Raw genomic sequence first — 20675 nt, forward strand, 5'->3', positions numbered from 1 at the left:
TCCCCCAGGTCAGGAAGGTCTTCTGTGGAGGCCCCGCTCCCTCCCCCAGGTCACGATGGCCCCGCTCCATCCCCCCAGGTCTCAAAGGTCTTCCGTGGTGGCCGGCTTCTTCCCTTTGGGTCACCAAAGTCTTCGGTGGTGGCCCCGCCCCACCCCCCAGGTCATGAAGGTCTCCGTGGAGGCCCCACTCCATCCCCCAGGTCACGAAGGTCCTCCGTGGTGGCCCCGTCCATCCCCAGGTCACCAAGGTCTTCCGTGGGGGCCCGGCTCCCTCCTCCCAGGTCATGAAGGTCTTCCGTGAGGGCCGGCTCCAACCCCCCAGGTCTCAAAGGTCTTCCGTGGAGGCCCCGCTCCCTCCTCCACATCACGAAGGTCTTCCGTGGAGGCCCCGCTCCATCCCCAGGTCACGCAGGTCTCCGTGGAGGCCCCGCTCCCTCCCTCCCCAGGTCACGATGGCCCCACTCCCTCCTCCCAGGTCACGAAGGTGTCGCAGAGCAGGGGGCCTGCAGGGTGTCGCAGGCCAGGCCGAGCCGAGCGGGCTCCCGGTGCAGGACGGCCTCGGGGGCAGGCGGCGCGGCCCGGAGCTCTGGCCCGCAGGGTCCCCGGGGCCCCCCGGCCGCCGCCTCCCACGCGCGCAGCCGGGCTCCCTGCGGCTGCCCCCCCCCCCCGCCCCGGGATCCGCGGCGTGCAATGCCTTAATTTATTCAGAAACTACCCTTCGGAGGGGAAAATGAAAGGGGGGGGCGAAGACCAAGGAAAGGGAGCCGGAAGAGGCGCGCAGGAGAGCGGGCCCGCGGCCGCCCGCGAGCCCCCGCGCCCGCCCCACGCGCGGCCGCACTCCTCTCCCCGCCGCCTGCCGCCCGCCGCTCCCGGAGGAGGCGGGGCCCGTGCGCGCCGCCATCTTGGGCGCCGCTCTAGGCGCCGTGTTTACGACTCTATGGCCGCCCGCTCCCGCCCCGCCCCTCCCCAGTCATTGTCTGGAGGAGCAGCCGCGGCCGCAGCGCCTTCTCTTTATAAGCCCGCAGTGCCCGGATGTGAATGGATTACAATGTATCTTTCAGGGAAACCTATTATTATCAATGTGACTCCACGGGGGAGTCAATGGTGATGATGATGAGGAGGAGGAGGATGATGATGATGAGACACCTCTAAACTTGGAACAAGTTTAAGACTTTATAAGAGGAGAAGAAAAAAAAAAAGCCACCAACAAGATTTGTTTGAGGAAAGATTCTAACTATCCTGTATTGATATATTTTTTTTTTTTTAGAAACAATAAGAAAAAGTTGTTGGAAATTTTTTTTTTTAATGGTTTCTTTTTTGGGGGAGGGGATTTTGTTGCAGTTTGATGGTGGAAAATGCAAAAACCAGAGCCAGGTGCATAATCTTGTATTCTGTGGATATCCCTGGAGCAGAACTGAGTACCAGTTAAAATACTTTTTTGGGGGATACACATGTGAGATACTAAGTACTTGCAGAAGATTTTTTGTCTTTCTTTTTAAAGTCACTTTCCTTGGAATATTGTGAGCATATTTGTGGCCATTTAAGGTAACGTTACAATTTGCTGTCAGAGTAAACTGTTTGTAATTGAATTTGATTTTTAAAAATGTCGAACCCGATGTTTTATTAAAACAAAAGGAACAACCTATTAAATAATTTGCCAATGGGAAAAAAGTGTGTGCATGCATTTTGTGTATGTACTTGCACATCTAGCAGTAACAGGGTTTCTGGAATGTGTATTTTAACACACGTTAAAATAGCGAAATGTTGCATATCCTGGGTAAAGCACGCTTGTTATTACGAAGCGATAGAATTACGAAGCTTAATTTTAATCCTAAAAAGTGATGTGAAAAAGTATGTTTTAAGAGCATGCAAGGCCTGTAATGGTAAATGTTGAATTCAAAACTTATAGTGCTGGCGAGCGGGGACTTAGCGTGGCTAGGAACTCAAGTGTAAAAACAAAACAACATCCACCCTCAAAAATTGCCTTTTTTTTTCCTTTTTCTTTCTTTTCTTTTTTTTTTTTTTTTTGGCGAAGTTTGCAGCTCTACTAATCTGTGACTTAAAAGGGAGGGGCAAGAAAGTATGCAATTTAGGTTTCGGCCCCCCTCCCTCCCCAAAATGCAAAACTACCGAAAGGAAAATCTCCCCAGCGAAATGTGGCTTGGTTTATATATGGAAAAGAAAAATATTGTTCCTCTTGGCAAAGTCTTTTTGCATCACGTGTATTTGCAGCCTAGTATAAACTTGCTTTGCTGTGTGTGGATGTGTGAGTGAGAGGGAACGGGAGTCGGAGGAAGGAAGAAGTGAGGGGATGTAAACTCGAATAAATTTCAAAGTGCCTCCGATGGATGAAAACGGGCAAAAACTGAACTGTTCAGGCTTCAGATTGTAACTGACGATCTGAGGGAAAATGAGGTGCTCGATGAATTTTCGTTTGTATTTTTTTTTTTTTTTGCGAGGCGGGGGGGGGGGGGAGGAGGTGTGGATTTGCTTTTTTTCCGCGGGGGGGGGGTGTGTGTGCATCCCAGCCCGCCCGGCCCGCCCGAGCCGCGTCTCCCCGCCGGAGCCCCCCCCCCATTTCTTTGCTGAACTTGCAATTCCGGGCGCCTCGGCGTGTCTCCCCCTCCCCCCTCCCCCGTCCCCTCCCCTCCCCGGAGAAGAGAGTTGGTGTTAAGAGTCAGGGATCTTGGCTGCGCGTCTGCGGATCCGTGGCGGCGGCGGCGGCTGCGGCGGCGGCGGTGGCGGCGGCGGCGGCGGGGAAGGAGCGGGCGCGGGCGCGGGCGCGGGAGGTGGCGGTGCCGGCGGGGGCCAGACATGAACGCCGCCCGGGCGCCGGCGGAGCACCGGGAGCCCCTTCGCGCGCGCGGCCGGTAGGTAGCGGCGCTGGGGGCCGGCGGGAGGGGGCGCCGGGCGGCGCGGGGCTGGGGCTCGGCGGCTCCGCGCGCGGCTCCCAGCTCAGACACCCCTTCCCCCTCCCCTCTGCACCCCCCTGCACCCCTCCTCTCTGCACCCCCTTGCACCCCTCCCCTTTGCACCCCTCCCCTTTGCACCCCTTGCACCCCTCCCCTTTGCACCCCCTTGCACCCCTCCTCTTTGCACCCCTTCTCGCTGCACCCCTCCTCTCTGCACCCCCCACCCCCACCCCGGCCGGGCCGCTCGGAGGGACCGCGGACTTTGCCGAGGGCCTGACTTTAATTTTTACAACCCTTTTCTTTCACGAATTAGGGTGCTGGACAATTCCCAGGATCCGACCCTCCACTCTGCTCCCCCCCTTCCCTCCCTCCCTCCCTCCCTCGCAGACCCTGTCCCCCCCTCCCCCTTTGGACGTGTGTTCGCTCCGGAGACGCTCCTCTTTAATTTCTTTGTAGCTACTTTGAGATGCCGGGGGGAGTGGTGCGTGTGAGTGTGCGCGCGTGGGTGCGAGTGTGCGAGTGTGTGCGGGGGGCGGGGGGCGGGGGGGGAAAGTTGAGACCGGATCGTTCCGAGTAGTTTCTCTTTTCTCTGTGATCCATTCATTTCTCGCTCTACCTCCTGTTGCATAAAATGATGCGCTGAAGAGCGGCTTTCTTTTTTTTTTTTTCTTTTTTTTTCCTTCCCGGATTTGGTTTTAGAGTAGATAGATATTACCAGTTTTGATCGTCTCTTTGGAAATACAATATCAAGATCGCTTTTTTTTTTTTTTTGCTATTGCTGCCTATTCCATCTTAAAAAAAAAAAAAAACCAAAAAAAAAAAAAAAAGAACCAAACTCTCCCATCCCTCCCTCCTCACCACCTTAATCCCGCCCGCCCCCACATCCCCACCCCCCACCCCCCAGTCTCCAAAAATCCGATTGTGTTTTCTTCAAGGATTGGGACTGGATTTTCTGATTGCGGTTATTTCCATGTTTCTAGGTTTGTGTGATTTTGCTAAAATGCATCACCAACAGCGAATGGCTGCCTTAGGGACGGACAAAGAGCTGAGTGATTTACTGGATTTCAGTGCGGTAAGAAAGAACGGTGGAAACTAACAACAGCTGTGAAAAAAAAAAAAAAACCAAACCAAAAAAACCCAAACACTTCAGCTAGAAACCAGTAGTGATCTAAAGGACAGGAATAATTTTTAATTGGCTGAATCCTTGGCAAACATGAAGGTCTTTTTGATAAGTTTTTAACTACAATTTTTGGGTGTGATGGACGATTCAGGCTTTTTTTTTTTTTCTTCCTCTCCCAGAGTGTAATTACTTTGCCCTTGAATTCCCTACCCACCGGACCCCCAAAATAATGGAATCTCACTCCAAATGAAAGGACAAACAGACAACCCTAAAACTTGGCCTTAATCTGAACATGAGAGTACTAACCCGTTGCGCACTACTCCTTTTATTATTATTATGATTTATTTTTTTTTCTGGAAATGGAAAAGAGAAAATAGGGGACCCAGTTGTGTCTTAAAGTTTTAAATCGATGATGATGCTTTGGGTTTCGCAGGACCTGGCGTCCTCTTAGTTACCTCTTTTCCCAGGAACCTGAAAACTCGGATTCGTGTGCTGAGCATCGTACGTGCTCTCGACTCCTTTATGGACCGTTTGGGTAGATCTCGCAGTCGTGCGATCAGCACTAAACCAAACTTGACACACTTGTGGAGTTTGAGGGCTGTGGGGGACCCCGCTCCATCCCTTTGCCCCTTTCCCAAACCGAATCCCAGACCTGTCAGGGGAGGTGATTCCTTTTTAATGCCAGAGGAGTTTGGTGTAAGATGCATTTGCAAAGCAAAATAAAAAGGATCCACAAAACGCACGAGTAAAAATCCAAACCGCCTTCTAAGTGGGGCTCTTTCATGCTGCCGCTGCTGGTGCTGCTGCTGCTGCTGCCGCCGCCGCCGCCGCCGCTGCCGCCGCCGCCGCCGCCGCCGCCGCCGCCGTTGCCGCCGCCGCCGCCGCCGCCGCCGCCGCCTCCGCTGCTGCTGCTGCTGCTGCTGCTGCTGCTGCTGCTGCTGCTGCTGCTGCTGCTGCTGCTGCGCTGCTGCTCTGCTGGACCCTCTCCTGGAGAAATGGCTTTCGGAAGTTTTGCCAGGAAACGTAGCCCTAGGCAGCTCTGTAGCCCCCTTTCTGCTTGCTGCACTTTCTCCATTCGTTCCTTTGCTTTTTGCAGGCTCTGACTCAGGGAAGGTGCGCATTATCCACTAGATACGTCGAAGAAGAGGGAAACCAATTAGGGTCGAAATAAATGCTGGAGAGAGAGAGAGAGAGAGAGAGAGAGAGAGAGAGAGAGAGAGAGAGGAGTGAGAGAGAGAGAGTGAGAGAGAGTGAGAGTGAGAGAGTCTTGCCACAAATTGCTCTCATGTTAGAGACGAAATGAGAATTTAGTGCAGGTGGCACTTTTGTATTTATTTGGGTTCACATATGACAGGCAAATCCTATGCGGGATGGAAATGGACATTGCCACGTTTCTGGCCAAGGTTTTCAATATAAAACAAACAACTTTTTCTTCTCCGTTGTAGAAACTAGTGTTTTCTAGAGAGGCCGCTGCCCTCCAGACCTGAATCTTGATAACATTATGGGGGCTGTGTTTGTTTGAAGTGTAGCAGTGCTGCCTGGTTCTGGCAATCTGATGGACCTGAGGAAAAAGAACAGAGTGGAAGTGGGGGGTGGGGGGGGGGTGACTGCTAATGTTATGCTCGTTTTAGTTGGATGCTGATGTATTTTACGAAAATGAACCCTTAGCATAAACTCTTAAGCTGTTTGGTAAGAGTATGAAAGATCTTTGATGAACTCTGAAGGCACAGAGCTCTTCTTTTTGACAGTAATATTTCTTTGTTTCTTTTAGATGTTTTCACCTCCTGTGAGCAGTGGGAAAAATGGACCAACTTCTTTGGCGAGTGGACATTTCACTGGCTCAAGTATGTAAATTCTTTTCTTAGCATGTAGTTAAATGTTCTTAGCTGTTTATTCACTCATTGTATATTTTTGGCTCTGTTGAAGAGTTCTGAAAAAGTCATTGAAATTTTAGCCTGTAATGATATGGTTATTTCATTAGCCATCGGTGGTATAACTTACACAGAATGTTATCTTTTGCAAAATTAAAATTAGGCCTTTTTTTTTTTTTATCAAGCAAGGAAACTGTCTCAGAATTCCATTACTTAATTTAAAAGCGATTTTCTAATACAGTTGTAATCTAACACATGAAGATAAGGCCAGTGTTGACATGGGGAAAATGAATATATTTCCCTATTTGAAAATAGAGGGAAAAATCTAACTTTCAAAAAAAGGGAAAAAAAATCCCTTGTAAGTAATATTAATTATTAGATACTATGTATAATTAACCCTTTTAGAGAAGTGAACACTTGATTTTGCAGATGAATGCTGCATAGTAAGCCATAGCTGTAAATGGAGAGCCTCTTGCTAATCTGAGAGCAAAATATGAATTAATTCATCTTTAAAATATTCGTTTTGGTGCCTTAGCTATTTTTTCCCCCCTAAGCATTTCCTTGTGCAGTGAATTTCTACTATATGTAAAGTTGCAGAATTGGAAGGACTTTTATGTGTTGTAAGTGAAAGGTCTTTGGGTGATGCTTAAAAAAGATGTTAGCGCTATTCACAAAGGAATCTGTGCGCAATGATTATCTGGCATCTAAGGAGGAGTTTTAATAGGGGGCTCCCTGAAGGTCTCTTATTAAAGTGAAAACTGAAAATCTGATATTCACTTAAAATGGTTATTTATTTATTTGTTTGTTTGTTTATTTATTTATTTATTTATTTTGGTCCAGTGAATTTCATACAGGAAGGAGGCATGCATGGTCGCCTGCTATCCTTTAGATTTAAGGCTTAAATTCATTTATGCTTTTTAAGCAGCTGCAGTGTTTAGGAGTTCTGGCGGTGGTAAATAACAGTACATTAGACAGAGTACCATTCTTAAGTCAGACTGGTAAATGTTGACATCTTTAAGTTGTGAGATGCCTGTGGAACTTTCTGTTAACTACTGAATATAATTTCACATCTCTCAATTTTCATTTGATGCTCTGGAAAGAAAGAAATCTGTTCACCTTTGTGATTTGTGTAATTGGCATGCTTCTAAAAAATTAGTGCCTTTTGAAAGTTGCTCATTTCCAAATAAGTTACTTTCCCTCCTTCTGGTCCCCATAAGGCAAAGTTATAGCTCTGTAATTTGATGTATAATATTAGAGGATATAAGATAACCCCTACAGTTCTATTTTATCTTTTAAGTTTTGAGGTCTACTCTGATTAAAAGTACTATTGACCATATATTTGTGTTTTACTGCCCTGGACCCTGTTGTATTTTCCATTTAGAGACTGAACATTTTTTTGTTGTCTTGGTATCATGTTTTCCAAATTTTGGTGGTGTACTCTCTATACAACTTTGAAGTAAAGATCAGTACAAGTATCTCTCGTGGACAAATTAATTTTTCATGTTAGACAGTATCAAAACAGTAACTAACTTTGCCTCTGACAGTAATTTTCTTCATTATTTTACTTAAGAAAATGTGTATTCAGCTTAAATCTAAAAGTAGATTATGTCAGAAAGGCCCAGAGATAGACTGCTTTCAAAGTGCAAAAAACTCTTTTCTGCACTTTCTGTGAAAACTGACACATTTGGAATGACTTAAGTGTATCAGTTTAGGTATGGTTTAATAAAGTAAAGTGATTTAGAAGCATGAAATTGTGTTACATTTAAAAAGACAACTGTGCATCTGGTCCCTTTTCTGTGTTCACATTTAAATAAAGTCCTTGCTATGATGTTTAAGTGTTCACAGAGAGTACAGGCTGGATAAGTATGAATATGTATTAATGCATTTTAGTAAGTGATTATATATTGAACTTCACAGTTCTTAAGACAAATACACAGACACATACACAAACACATACATGCACATCCACACAGGCATAATCTGGGAAGAGTCTTCATCCTTAGTAAGATGTGTTCTGATATTTCTAATGAAGATGCTGTGATTACTTTTAAGGTGTCGAACTTTAAGTGACATTGTACCATGGTTGCGGTTTTCAGGCTCAAATGTTCACTTGTAAAGGTGAAAAGGTGTAGTGGCTGTTTTGTTCTGGCAGCTGGATTGAAAATGCAGGGTATTCATCCCATGCAGTATGATGGTGACTATAATATATGGAGTACAGATTGTAGTGTTGGTTTTTCTCATCTATTCAAGACATATTTGAACACAGGGCTATTAGTGAAAAAAATGGCTTATATTTCCACTCTACAACAAAGATAAATCTCTTTTTAAAGAATATCAAATAGAAAAATCAGGAAGACTGCATTTTGCCCTTTAACTGGAAGGATGGACTAGGAAACTTGGGACAGAGAAATAATTTTCTAAATTTACTTGAGGTTTAATATGCATTGTCTTGAGTGGGCTCAGATGACCCTTCCATGGGTAGCTTTGAAACTTAGGTCTAGGGAAAAAAAAGATCCAAACTATAAGTCAGTAAACTGTTCATAGTTGCAAAACCAGCCACATTTCTTCAAAGTGAGGCATGGTGATATTTCATGCTTAAAGTTCCCAGTAGCTTTTGAATCGATTAATAGAGGATGCTCCATTGTGATTTGCAATGTGGGAATGAAAATAAAGTGTGGCCATATTCCCTTTAATCTTTCATTTTGCAAACATGGTTTTTCCTACCACCTTAAGAAATGGTGAGGCTGCTAGGGAGAATGGAATGTAACCTGAGCTACAGCCTGACATTCCCAGGGAGCATTTTTCACATGAAAGGCTTTTGTCAACCCAGGAAAGGACCAGCAGTTTTTGTTTGATGTTTGCAGGTGTTCAGCAGAGAGCAGTAAAACAATTCAGCCATGATGGTTCAGAGCTTCGATGACCTTAACAGAATGAATTGGTGGGCTCTGGAATTATTTTTAAGAAATAGTTGTAACCTATATGGTAACTTATACAAAGGGATTTAATATCCGTTGTATCATTGATCTTAAAACAAACGAAAAGCATACACATGCCTGGATGATTGGAAAATTATTCTCATTAAAAAGTAAGGTGGCAAAGTCACAAAAAGAAAAAAAATGCACCTACAGTCTATAATTTATTGATGAACAAGGATTAGTTTTCTATTATAACAAAAATATAGTTTATTTGATTACCTTTGAGTCTTTTATGAGCAAAAGGTAAACATACAAGCTTTGTCATCTTTTTAAAAAGTAGCTTTAGAGTTGGGCCACTAAAATGATCTATACTCAGGAACAGCCCTGGTCACATCTGTTACGTGTATTTACAGTTCGCCTGTGATGGATACTACATCTTCCTCTCTTAGTTTAAAAGTTGAGCTTTTTCCCCCTGTAACTGTTTAGTTTTACTTAGGTGTTCAGTGTTTGTTAAGGATTGCCAAATGAATGGGTGTTTGAACAATTAAGAGCAGCAGTAAAAACGTACTTCATCCCTGTTGTGGTCATTTTTGGAAGAGGAGAAACATTTTTTTGATGTTCATACAGGTTAGTTGAGCTATAGCCACGTAACACTAAAATGACACATCAATTTAGTAAATTCAGTGAGGAAAAAACATTGATCCAATGGATGCTTTTTGTATCACAGAGAAAATTCAAATGGTAAGCATCCTGAATTAATTTCTGTCTGTAACAGTTTGAGTTCATGGTTATGGTGTGGAAAAAAATTTGATCTCTCCTTAAAGGCATTTGTTGAGTAGAATTACTTAATTGTGTGTGTGTTTGTGTGTGTGTGTGTTTTAAAACAGTGTTACTATTTAGTACAATTCACAATGGTGGTATGGCTTTTTTGTAAGGAGCAGAGTAATTTAGTAGGTTTACAAATAAGTAAAGTGGCATTAAAGTTATTATATTAGAATCATAGAATTTTGGGGATAGCAACCACTTAAGAGTATACAGCCCGCTGCCTTCCTTGTACAGCCAAAGAAAACAGCCTTTATTTGGTATTCTAAAAAAACAAGCTCTGATTTGCTAATTTTTTATGGCTCTGCACATCCTTTATTGGAACAACTCTGGTTTCCCTACTATGTTTTTCTATAATTTATGCTGCATAATAGGGTATAGGATGTGTGTGCTGATATTGCTTCTGCATGTGCACGTGCCCTTTGAATGCTTTTTAAGGTTTAGAAATGCATTTTTGGATTATTGATCATTCTCTTTTACCTGACCTCCCCTGTGACTGTTTTGCAAGATCCTAGATTGAATAATAGGGTGTGGATGGGCATGACAGTGACAAAATATAAGTGCTTCTTTATATGTCAGGTGGCATACTATGCACCTTGTATTTGTCGTAGTTTTTGAATCCTCACAAGAACCACGAGATGCGAGATTTACCATGCTCAATCCATAGATGAGGAAACCGAGATTCAGAGATGTTCAATGACATGGCTCTCAAGGCAGCCAGGAATAAATTACGTTTTAAACTCCCGTCTGCCTGACTCAGTATCCTTTTCACACACACACACATACACACACACACACAGCCTGATACAGATTATTTTTCAAGATTATGTAGACATAAGGGTATATTATTGAGGCTTGGCGTGTAATGTTATTCCTGATATTTAGAGTAGATAAACATTTTTTAAAAACATTATTTAAGATAATGATATAAATCATGATATTTTCCCTGCCTTGGGATCCAGATAAACTGGCTTTCTAATTTACGTTGGATTGCAGTGTGACTTAGTCTGTCTTTCTATTATTGTTATTATCATTATTATTATGAGGAGAATACAGTAGATCTTTTCAAAGTGGTGTGCTTTCGTTCTGTTGTGAATAGACAGTCTGCCTGGGTGTCCAGGAAAATACTTTGTTCTCAGTTTTTTTTAGGTACCTAATCAAACCAAAAGCTTGCCTACTCTGTTAATATCTAAAATATATTTACTATTTTTAACTGTAAAGAGAAGTTTTGCAGTTCATTGTTAGATCTTTGAAACTTAATATTCAAGAACAATAATCTTAAACTCCATCTGCATCACTAAAATAAGCAGTTTTGAAGTTTTGATGTGTCTATTACCAGACATGTGCTTAAAATGTTACGTTTTCTAAATTCAGAAGGAAGAAGCAGTACTCTATTTGACACTGACTTAAGTAAATAAAGTGCATTAAACAAGCGTAGGGATCCAAGATCTGTTGAGACAGAAATGCTTAACATTTTTGACAGCATCAGCAAATTATCTTTACCCTACTATTGTAATGAGAAAATCACTTAAATAACAGATGAACAGCTAAGTCACATAAACATATATAATAGAACTATGTAATGAAAGTTTATGCTGTTAATTGCTCGAATCTGTCTTAAATGCTTAGAATCATGGAGCAGTAAAGACTGTCATATAAACAGTTTTGTTTTGAGCTTAAAATTATTCCTTTTTGCTTTCATCTGCTATGATAAACAAAGTAATTTTGTAAGCTTTACAGATCAAACATTTACTCCTAATGGTAAACTACATTTTATATTGGAAGTTTGCAGCCTCGTCCAAGGCATAGAGTTGAGTCCTGGTGGCCCCAGGCCTGTGATTTTCAACGTTTAGTATTATGATGCTATTTAGATCTGTTCCCATAAGCCAAGATAACAGATCTCAAGTTGCCTAATAAGGAACATGGTGTGTTTTGAAATGTTCTTCAGTTTACAAGTCTTGAACCAAAATGTTCTTGGCCAAACCTTTAGAATATAAATCTATATGTTGAGTAAGTCAGATCTTGCGCAGACATAGCATCAGAATGAAGCTAGGTAGGAACAGAAAAAAATTCCCTCCGTCCTTATTTTTTTATTTTATGAGCTATATTTTATGACCAGGTGTTCTTCCAAGTTAATTAGATAGCACTAAGTATTAGAGAAAGTAAAGCACATCACAGGGTTGTGGGTTTTTTAAAGGTTATTTATGTTAATGGTTTCTTACTACTCTGAATGAAATTTTCAAAATTGACCACCAAATTTCTAAGCTTACACTTGGGTTATCCATTTACTAAATCCATGAGCCCATTTAGACTCAATGGTGAGTTTGCACATGAGTTTTGGATAGCTACTTTTGAACCATATGCTTCTTAATGCTTATGAGGGGACATTTGAGAGGTAGTAATCTAATCCTTAAGAATATTGGTTAACACTTTGTTTTAAGCAATATATATACTATTTTTTAAATGTCCGACTCCTAGGAATAGCAAAAGTGTTGAAAAAGGTTGTCATGTTTACTTTCATTTCCAAAATAAATAAAGGTCCAGTTAATCAGCATATCAAATACCCAGGTGTGTTTAAAATCAGTTTATATGGATGAATTTCAGGACTGTAATAAAGTATTTTATTTAAAGGTGCAGCGACAAGATTGTTCAAATGGATGCTTTTGTACTTTTGTGTGACAATTAACATTTAATGAATGACTTTCTAGACTGCCATTGGTGGTAATTACTATATGTAGTTTATTAACTGCAATCCATTGTTGGATGTGCCCGTATTGATTTGTTTTGCAAACAACCCTTCACATGTTCAGCAGTATTTGTGCATTACTTTTTAAAGAACCTGTTTCATTTGCTGATTGCCTCTAAAAATTTTAGCTTACACATTCTCGTGTACTGAAATGCCTCTTTGATCAGTCATTTTAATTGAATCAAAAAGTCATCAACTTTTCAGCTGTAACATTTTTTCATTTCGATCCCCAGAATCTCAAAGAAACTACACCATATTGATTTTAAAATAACTAATTTATAGACACTTAGATTTAGAAGAGACTTTAGAGATGCTCTGTTATTTTTTAGGGAAAGAGTCATTTTTTTGGAAGGATTAAATGTCTTTTGCCCAAATCATACAGTTGGTTATTGCCTGTAATAGGACACAAATACAGATGTCCTGACCTGCTGGTCAGGGACCCCATGCTGCTTTTAATTAAGGTTTGGACTCAATCCGTTGGTGCCAACTGTATGTTTCTTAAGAAGAGGAAAACGTGTATAATCTACCATTTCTGAAAAAATAATCAAAATTTAGATTATGAGAGATGGACATCATAATCCAGCTCACTTGTCATCACGTGTTCCAATTTGGCTAAGGCAGTTGACGAATAACTGTTAAAATGTATTGTGTTATTAAAAATAACAAAGTAAGACCCATGATTAAATATCAGGGCTGTAATTTAATCTCGGGGGTTCTGGTGCTGTTCATAAACCATTTGGCTTTTTTTCTGTAACAGATGACGTCAAAATACAGCTTGATTGAATTATGACTCTGGGTTACAGGAGCACCTGCTTATGCCTCCTTACTTCACGGCATGTCAGCATTTCCATTACAAACTTTTTTTTTTCTCTGCCATTTTTAACTTTAAATAGTTAAACTAGACTGATGTTGGCATATAAACTTTCAGCCCCCTGGGAAAAGATTATTTTCCCAATAAAACAGAGAAGGTGGTGACAAAGCCCCATTACAGAGTACCTTTTAGAATGTTCCTCCTTGCTTTAATCTCCCATTAATTTAAACATTCCCTTTTGAGGTCCTTAGCTGAATTCCCCAGCATCCAAATGGAAGGTTTTAATCTCAAATTTCCCAAGCCAAGGCTTAAACACAAGATATTTAGGGAATGTTAAAGGAGGAAAAAACCTAACTTGTAGGAAGGAGGATCTGGAAATGACAGCTCTGGACACTACAGTTTCATGCTGTGTGAAGTGCTGAAGAGCAAGACATGAAAACATGCAAATTAGTGTACCCTGTCAGTAATGACTTTTATATCCACTTAAGATGAGTAAAAACTGATAATGCATGGCTTAGAGAGGTCTATCTGTCTGTCACTATCTGGAGAGTTGCAGTGTACTCCTGTTTCACCCCTCAGGTTTTAATATGTTGGCAGCAGAGAGCATCTTGTTTCTATCTAGCTGGGTACTTACCTGCCTATCCTAATTCTGATTGGCGGTTCGTCATAGTACGTGCTATGTTCAGACCCCTGTGTTAGCAATTATAGGACAGAGAGGGACTTTTGAGAGATAGGTCCTGCCCTGAGAGGGGATAGATTCTGACAGAGGAGGATAGAAAACCACACACCTAATTAATATTCAGTGTCCAGGAGACAAGTGCCATTTATGTGGGGGGAGTTTCGACAAATAGAAATTATTTCTTTTGGAGGGGAATGAATAATGAAGGCTTCGTGGACAAATCAACTCCCGTCTTTGAAGGGGAGGCAAACCGTTTTGACGCGGGGACATCGGGACTGAGCATTTTGTGTCTTGATCCCGGTGAAGCAGGCACAGAGGAAGGCTATGGCAAAGGGTGCCTTAAGGAGATCTCCAGAAAGAGAGGCTCCTCAGCTTTGCTGTGGAGTCAGCTCTGATCTGGACACCTGGAACGAATTCCACCTGCTGTGTCCCTATTTTGGTTTTGAATACTTTTTTTTTTCTTTCCTGCTTTTAGGATTTCCTTGGTGGTTTCATGATTATAGTCCAGTTCCTTCCAAAAGTATGTGTTTTTAATGGTAGTGTCAGGATGGAAATCAAGGTCTTTATGTTTCCAGGTTCAAACTCTTCCTCTTACATTGTTTAGCAGTAGAAGTTTTCTTGGGCCAAAATGGTAGCTGCTGTGGAGGAAATTATTTATTTAACTTAATTCTGGAAATCTAGATTCTTTTGCAGTGTTTGCTGCTAAATAGTTGCTTCATCTTGACAATGTGATTGAACCTCAAAGCTGACATCTTAAAGCTGAAAAAATACTTTGAAACTTTACAGTGAACTTTAATATACCATACTTAACAGTATTTTCAGATTGTAAGAATTCATCATTATAATTTTTGTTATTATCACTAGCCTCACCATTACCAGGGCCACAACTTTTGGTTCAAAAGCTAGAAGGGCAATGTGATAGTTATTATTGCCATATTGTACATTCAGAAATGCATTTAAAAAACATTCTCAAAGATGTTGTGATTCTAGCCAAAACTTACAGTGTTTGTAAAAACATTATGGAGTGGCCAGATACACCTTTGGTTAAAATCTATCATAATTACATCACAAATAGGAAAAAAAAGAAAGAAGAAATACCATCCTCTCCTCCAGTATTGATGAGTTCAGATTGAAGTATCTTTTTCCCTGTGACACCCAAGTGTGTAGCACATGCTTTCAGTTTCTACTGGGAGCCAAAAATTCAAGTGATGGTTGAAATAGGCTTAGAAAGAATTTATTAATGCATGATTGTATTTGCTACATTGTAGAAACAAGATTTTATAACAAAGAGAATATCCTACATCCTTTTTTAAAGAATGTCAGTTATGAACCTGTGAATCCCCCAAACTTTTCTTTCACTTTCAAAAAAAAGGGATTCATAGTAGAACTATTTTTCAGTGCTACAACTTTAAACTCAGAGAGGAAAGATTTCTGGTCATCAGGTGGTAATAATATTTCAAGATTGACTATAAACAATTTTGTGCATAAACCAATTTTGTAGTTTTGAAAGTAAAGATCAATCAATATCAATTTCAATCCTTGTTTGAATGATTATTCTTTGTTCTGTGCCTTCTTGAACATCATATGTACTAACTGGTATCCCAAACGGTTGAATATCTTTCCACTCTTGTGGGCACTGTGGTTCTTGGTCTGGTTACATTTAGCCACAAGGTTAATTTTCTTTTGACACCTTATTTTGCCCTGATTTTCCTAACCTCTCATTCAATTTATCTGTTTGGCCTGTGTAGAATTATTTCTCACACATGGGATGTACCTTTGCACTGTCCCACTTTTGTCCTTACTAATTTAGGTAGAATTGGATAAGGTGAGAAATATTTTATAATTATTTTAATTAATTTGACTTTAAAAATTCCATTATCGTTTATAAGGGCTGATTATTTACAAAACTTTGGCAGCTTCAGAAACTGAAAGGGATCAATGAATACAATTTTTTTTTTTTAGTCTGAGTGTATTTCACTGGAATAACAATAGAATTAAGAAGTATTAAGTTTCATTTGCTCATTCATTCACTAATTCAGTAAATGTTTTTGAGAACCAAGACAAATTTCAGAGCCAGATCCTGTGGTGATGTAAAAAAGAACAAATATCAACTTTAGCACCATAATTAGAGCAAGCATGATATTGCTGTTGTTAGGTGAAAGTTCTATACTGAATCACTAAGAAGGTACTTTAAAAGTAAGTGGTGTTGAAATACAGAATTAGACTTCTGTAAAAGATACTGTAAAATATAACTAAGTGCAGATTTCACATTTCCAACTGCAGCACAGAAATACTGGGATCTGTATACGTGTACTCTACATGAGTATAAAGGGAGGAGAATGGATTCAAATGATTAGAGAAATTGGACCTGGGAGAGTATTGTTATGAATGTACTTTCAAATTTAGTACCAGAGATTCTTTGGGAGGCAATGATAATTATATTCCATTTGTCCTTTTTGAGCAGAAATTAGAGTTTTGGATTTATGGATAACGTTCGTTTACTTCAAGGGCACTAGATAGGCATGATTATCTTTTTTTGTTTTCACGCTTGAATTTTTTAATATTTTTGAAATTTATATGCAATAAAGTTATTCATTTAGTTTTAAAATTAAATAATTATTTATTGAGCATCTACCATGTGTCGGATACCATGCTGGGGGCTGGAAATGAAATGGTGAGCAAGATAGATATGTTCCTGCGTTGCCTAAATGTGGGAGACAGACACTCACTTGAATAAGCAACCAAAGAAATACCAAGTTGTGTGTCTGAGCGCTGGACGGGTTTGCCATCGGGGTATTTGACCAAGCTGAGCAGTCAGGAGCAGCTTTCCTGAGGCTGGCCTAGCTGAACTGAGATCTGAGAGATGGAGGAGTAGTGAAGTGGTGAGGCTGGGGGGGTGGGGGGGCGGTGGGTTCCGGGCACAGAGACTGGGCTCGGTGGTTGGGGTGGAGGCTAGGGCACGGTGTGAGCAAGGCTGGGGAGGAGTGCAGGGTCGGGTCTTGCAAGGCTGGGCAATAGGGTGCCTTTGCAGTGCGCTGCCAGTCAGATTTGTGCCTGGGAACACTGGCTACAGCCCAACACAGATCTCAAGGGTAGTTGGTGTGGTGGCCCAAACTAGTTGTGAGGCTTCAGAAATCCAGATGAGAGGTGGTGCTGCTGGTCCAAGAGCGTGACTGGTGCAGGCGGAGAATTGACTATAGACTTTATTTGATATCTGTGACTTTAGCCCATTGGGGAGGGAGCCTTCATCCTGGCAGCACTTGCTCTTTTTTGTAGTGAAACTTTCTGTGACTTTAATGCTTGAAAATCTATTGTGCCTTCTAAAAGGAACTGTGAGACCTACCTAATTCAGCGGCCCTGTGACATCCACTGCTTTTTTAGGAGCCAAGTACCATAGAAGTGCTTTTTATTTTCCAAGGCAAGTGGTAGATTGATTTTGCAATTCTCTTGAGAGAGGATGCAGAGGTGGAAGTGGAAGAACCAGGCCCAAGGGACTCTTTCTTAGTCGGTGGTCGGTGGTCGTCGGTAACGATGCACTGTTTAGGCCTCCTGTAGCTTCTGTCCTTATTACCAGTCAACATTATGATGGTTTGGCCAAGTCTGTGGAATTCCTTGATTGCCTGTAGTCAGGTATCATGTGTGGGGTGTTGTCTTTGCTGGTGAACATTAGGATGCATTAGGGGAGGGTGTGTGGTTTATATGATATTTTGTCTGAGATCAAAACACTGTTGTTTGTATTTTGTCTGAGGTGGCGCTTGGGGGAAAACCATCAGTTCACTTTTGATTAGCAACAGAATGAAGCTTCCCATTTTTTATAAGTCCCAGGGAAGAGTCCTTCTCCATCTTTTCTAATAAGGGCCTCCCTCTTTTACTCTGACCACCTCACTCTTTCTCTGCTCCCCCTCCTCCATTTTCTCACTAATCTTAGTGTTTACTATTGGGAGTCCCCTGTCGAACCAGGATGTTTTGTTAGTCCATTTTAGTTAGGAAAAATACCGCCGTCCTTTTGGTATATTTACTGTTCAAGTTGAATTAAAAATCACCTCTTTTCCTCCCTCCCTCCCTGCTTTCCTCACTCCCTTCTTTCCTTCCTTCTTCCTTTCCATCTTTGCTGAAGCCGGCTACTTAGAGTCCTGGTGTGAGTATGTGTTGGATCCTGACTTCAGTGCCAGTTAGTAGTACTTGGCTCTGTGATCCAAGAGCTCTGTGTGTTCTTCCTCAGATGGGTGCTGAAAGGAGAGAGGCCTGGACCCATCTACACCAGGTGGATAACTCCTTAGAGCACTCGCCTTGCTGCTGATGAGTTGGTAGGGTAATGTTGATGTTAAGTGGACAGGACTCATGTTGTTCCTACCTCCTGGAGAATTCCTTCAGCATCTAGGCATGCATTAGTAATTTCCAGTTAAAAAGTAAGATGAAATATAATTACGTTCCATTTGGGATGGGGAGGACATGCAGAGTGCTTTAACAGTGTCTGCAGTGCTTTACTTTTTTGGAAAAATAAAATGGTAGACTGTTATGGTTAACAACTCTCCGCTTGAAATATTTCATAATTAAAAACAAAGCAAAAAAGTCACAAACCGAACAAAAACTTTTCCTCATTCACATTCCCTTCTGAGCACCATCCTCTTTCTTGCCTTCCTTCGTAACAAGTGTTTTGTCAGTTGTCGTCTACAGTGGGTGCTTCTGAATCCCTTCCATCCATACCCTTTTTATTTTAAGTCCAATGCCAACCAGATATTTCAAAACCTATCTTATAAAGCTTGACACCTACAAAATAATGCATGTAGCATATGTAAATTGTGAAGTTTAATAATAGAATGAAGACCCTTAGACTCACCACTCAACATGAGAACCAGAGCAGTATCAGAACATTTGCCTCTCCTTGTGGGTTCCTTTTTTATCCACATCCCTTCCTCCCATCTTCCTGGCAGAGGTAAATACATTCTTGTTTTTTTTTTTTTTTGGTTTTTTAAAAGTAGTTTTATGACATGTATATGCATTTCCAAATAATATGTTGTTTGGTTTTCCTTGATAGAGGAGAATAAAAATGGTTAACACTCTTACACTGTCTTGTGTTACTTACTTTTTTCATTTGGTGTTATGTGTTAAAGATTTGCACATGCTGTTGTATGTGGCATTAGTTCATTTCACTCCTGGTGAACATGTCTCAATTTATTTATGCACTTTCTAGTTAATAATTAAGTTAATGAATCTTTGGATTGATTCCCATTTTTGGAACTGCACATTTTCCTGAACATCTCTTGATGTGCTCTTGATCATGTTTTTTGATATCTCTAGGGTAGATATCTATGCTGTTGGGTGGAGAGTCATGTAAATGTTCAAAATGACAGGATAATGCCAAATTGTTTTCCAGAGTTTGTTACCAATTTACACTCTTTCCAGCAGCTAAAAAGATCACTATTGATGCATATGGTTGTCCACCTTTGGTGTTATCAAATGTCTTAATTTGTATCAATCTAATCAGTATAAGATGTAAAATGTGTATCACTATAGCCTTAATTTGCATTTCCCTGATAATTAATGAGGTTAAATATCTTATATGTATGTATTTATTTATCATCTGTTTATTCTTCTGTGACGCGTTCTCCCCTTCTCCAATTTTTTTATTGAATTGTTTTTTTCTTACTGATTTGTAGATGTTCTTAATACATTTTTGGATAATTATTATTTCTCAGTCATACATGGTACAAAGACTTTCCTTATGTTATGACCTGTACAGAAAACCATAAATAAAATGTATTCATATTATTTTTTTCCTTTGCCTTTTCATGTTATGTGTCATGATTGGAAAGTTTATCTCTATTCCGAGGTCATAAATATATGCTCTTATATGTTTCTTCTAAAAGGCTTTCATAGTTTTGACATTTACCTCTAGGTTTTTAATATAGTTGGGACTGAATTTGTAGAGTGGGAAGTATGGTCCCAATTCCACCATTTCCATAAATGTCTTGATAGCCATTTGCTCTAGAATCATTTATTGAAAAGTTCCTTCTTTCTCAAGGCATCCAAATGCCACTTTTTAAAAAAAAATTTTATTACTTATTCATGAGAGACACAGAGAGAGGCAGAGACACAGGCAGAGGGAGAAGCAGGCCCCATGCAGGGAACCCGATGGGGGACTCGGTCCCGGGACCCCAGGGTCACACCCTGGGCTGAAGGCAGGCGCTCGACCGCTGAGCCACCCAGGCGTCCTGCACAATTCCACTTCTGTAATATTTTAAGTTTCTGCGTTTGTAAGGATTTTCCATTCTGAGTCCTTTGTTCTCATCTACTGGTCATTTATCCTTGTCTCAGTACTATGTTATCATAAGTTTTATACTACATTTTGGTATCTGATAAGTAAAATCCTTTTCCTCCTTTGTTGTATGTGTACGCATTTTACTTTTGGCTGTTTGGGGGCTTATGTTCTTGTATAGAATTTTAAAAATAAGCTTGATAAGGTCTTTCATAATCCTTATAGGGAGTTTATTGAAGTTACATAGAAACTAATGATTGACTTGGAGCACATCAATATATTTTTAACAAGATTGTCTGCACTTATGCATCTCTTTATTTCTTTAGCTCTTGTTTAGTATTAGAAAATAAGGTTTTCGAATTTTCTCCATGAGGTTGTGCATGTCTTTTAATGATTTATTCTTAGATATCTTATATTTTGTTATTTCTTAAATGGTTTTTTAAAAATTAAATGTTCGAATGGTGTTGCTGGTATATATAAATGCAATTGATTTTTGTCTTGATTTTTATATTTAGCCATGTGGCTAACTCTCTTTTTAAT

The 20675-nt window shown here is 40.8% G+C and overlaps 1 protein-coding gene across 14 annotated transcripts in view; it reads left to right on the forward strand.

The window, feature by feature from the left end:
• Window positions 1–1042: 1042 nt before the first annotated feature.
• Window positions 1043–20675, forward strand: part of LOC129514588 (transcription factor 4) — a 356507-nt gene continuing 336874 nt past the window's right edge. For 5 of the 14 annotated variants that reach the window (XM_055333282.1, XM_055333286.1, XM_055333281.1 and 2 more), the window contains exons 1-3: window positions 1043–1545; window positions 3893–3984; window positions 5804–5876. In XM_055333282.1, coding sequence (XP_055189257.1) covers window positions 3913–3984; window positions 5804–5876 — 145 coding nt within the window. In that variant the 5' untranslated portion in view covers window positions 1043–1545; window positions 3893–3912. Of the gene's footprint in view, window positions 1546–2291; window positions 2416–2767; window positions 2871–3892; window positions 3985–5056; window positions 5146–5803; window positions 5877–20675 lie in introns of those variants that run through there. The other 9 variants (XM_055333278.1, XM_055333283.1, XM_055333279.1 and 6 more) reach the window with 8 other exon arrangements.

The sequence above is a fragment of the Nyctereutes procyonoides genome, unplaced genomic scaffold (assembly GCF_905146905.1).
Source record: "Nyctereutes procyonoides isolate TBG_1078 unplaced genomic scaffold, NYPRO_anot_genome, whole genome shotgun sequence".
In the NCBI taxonomy this organism is placed as follows: Eukaryota; Metazoa; Chordata; class Mammalia; order Carnivora; family Canidae; genus Nyctereutes; species Nyctereutes procyonoides.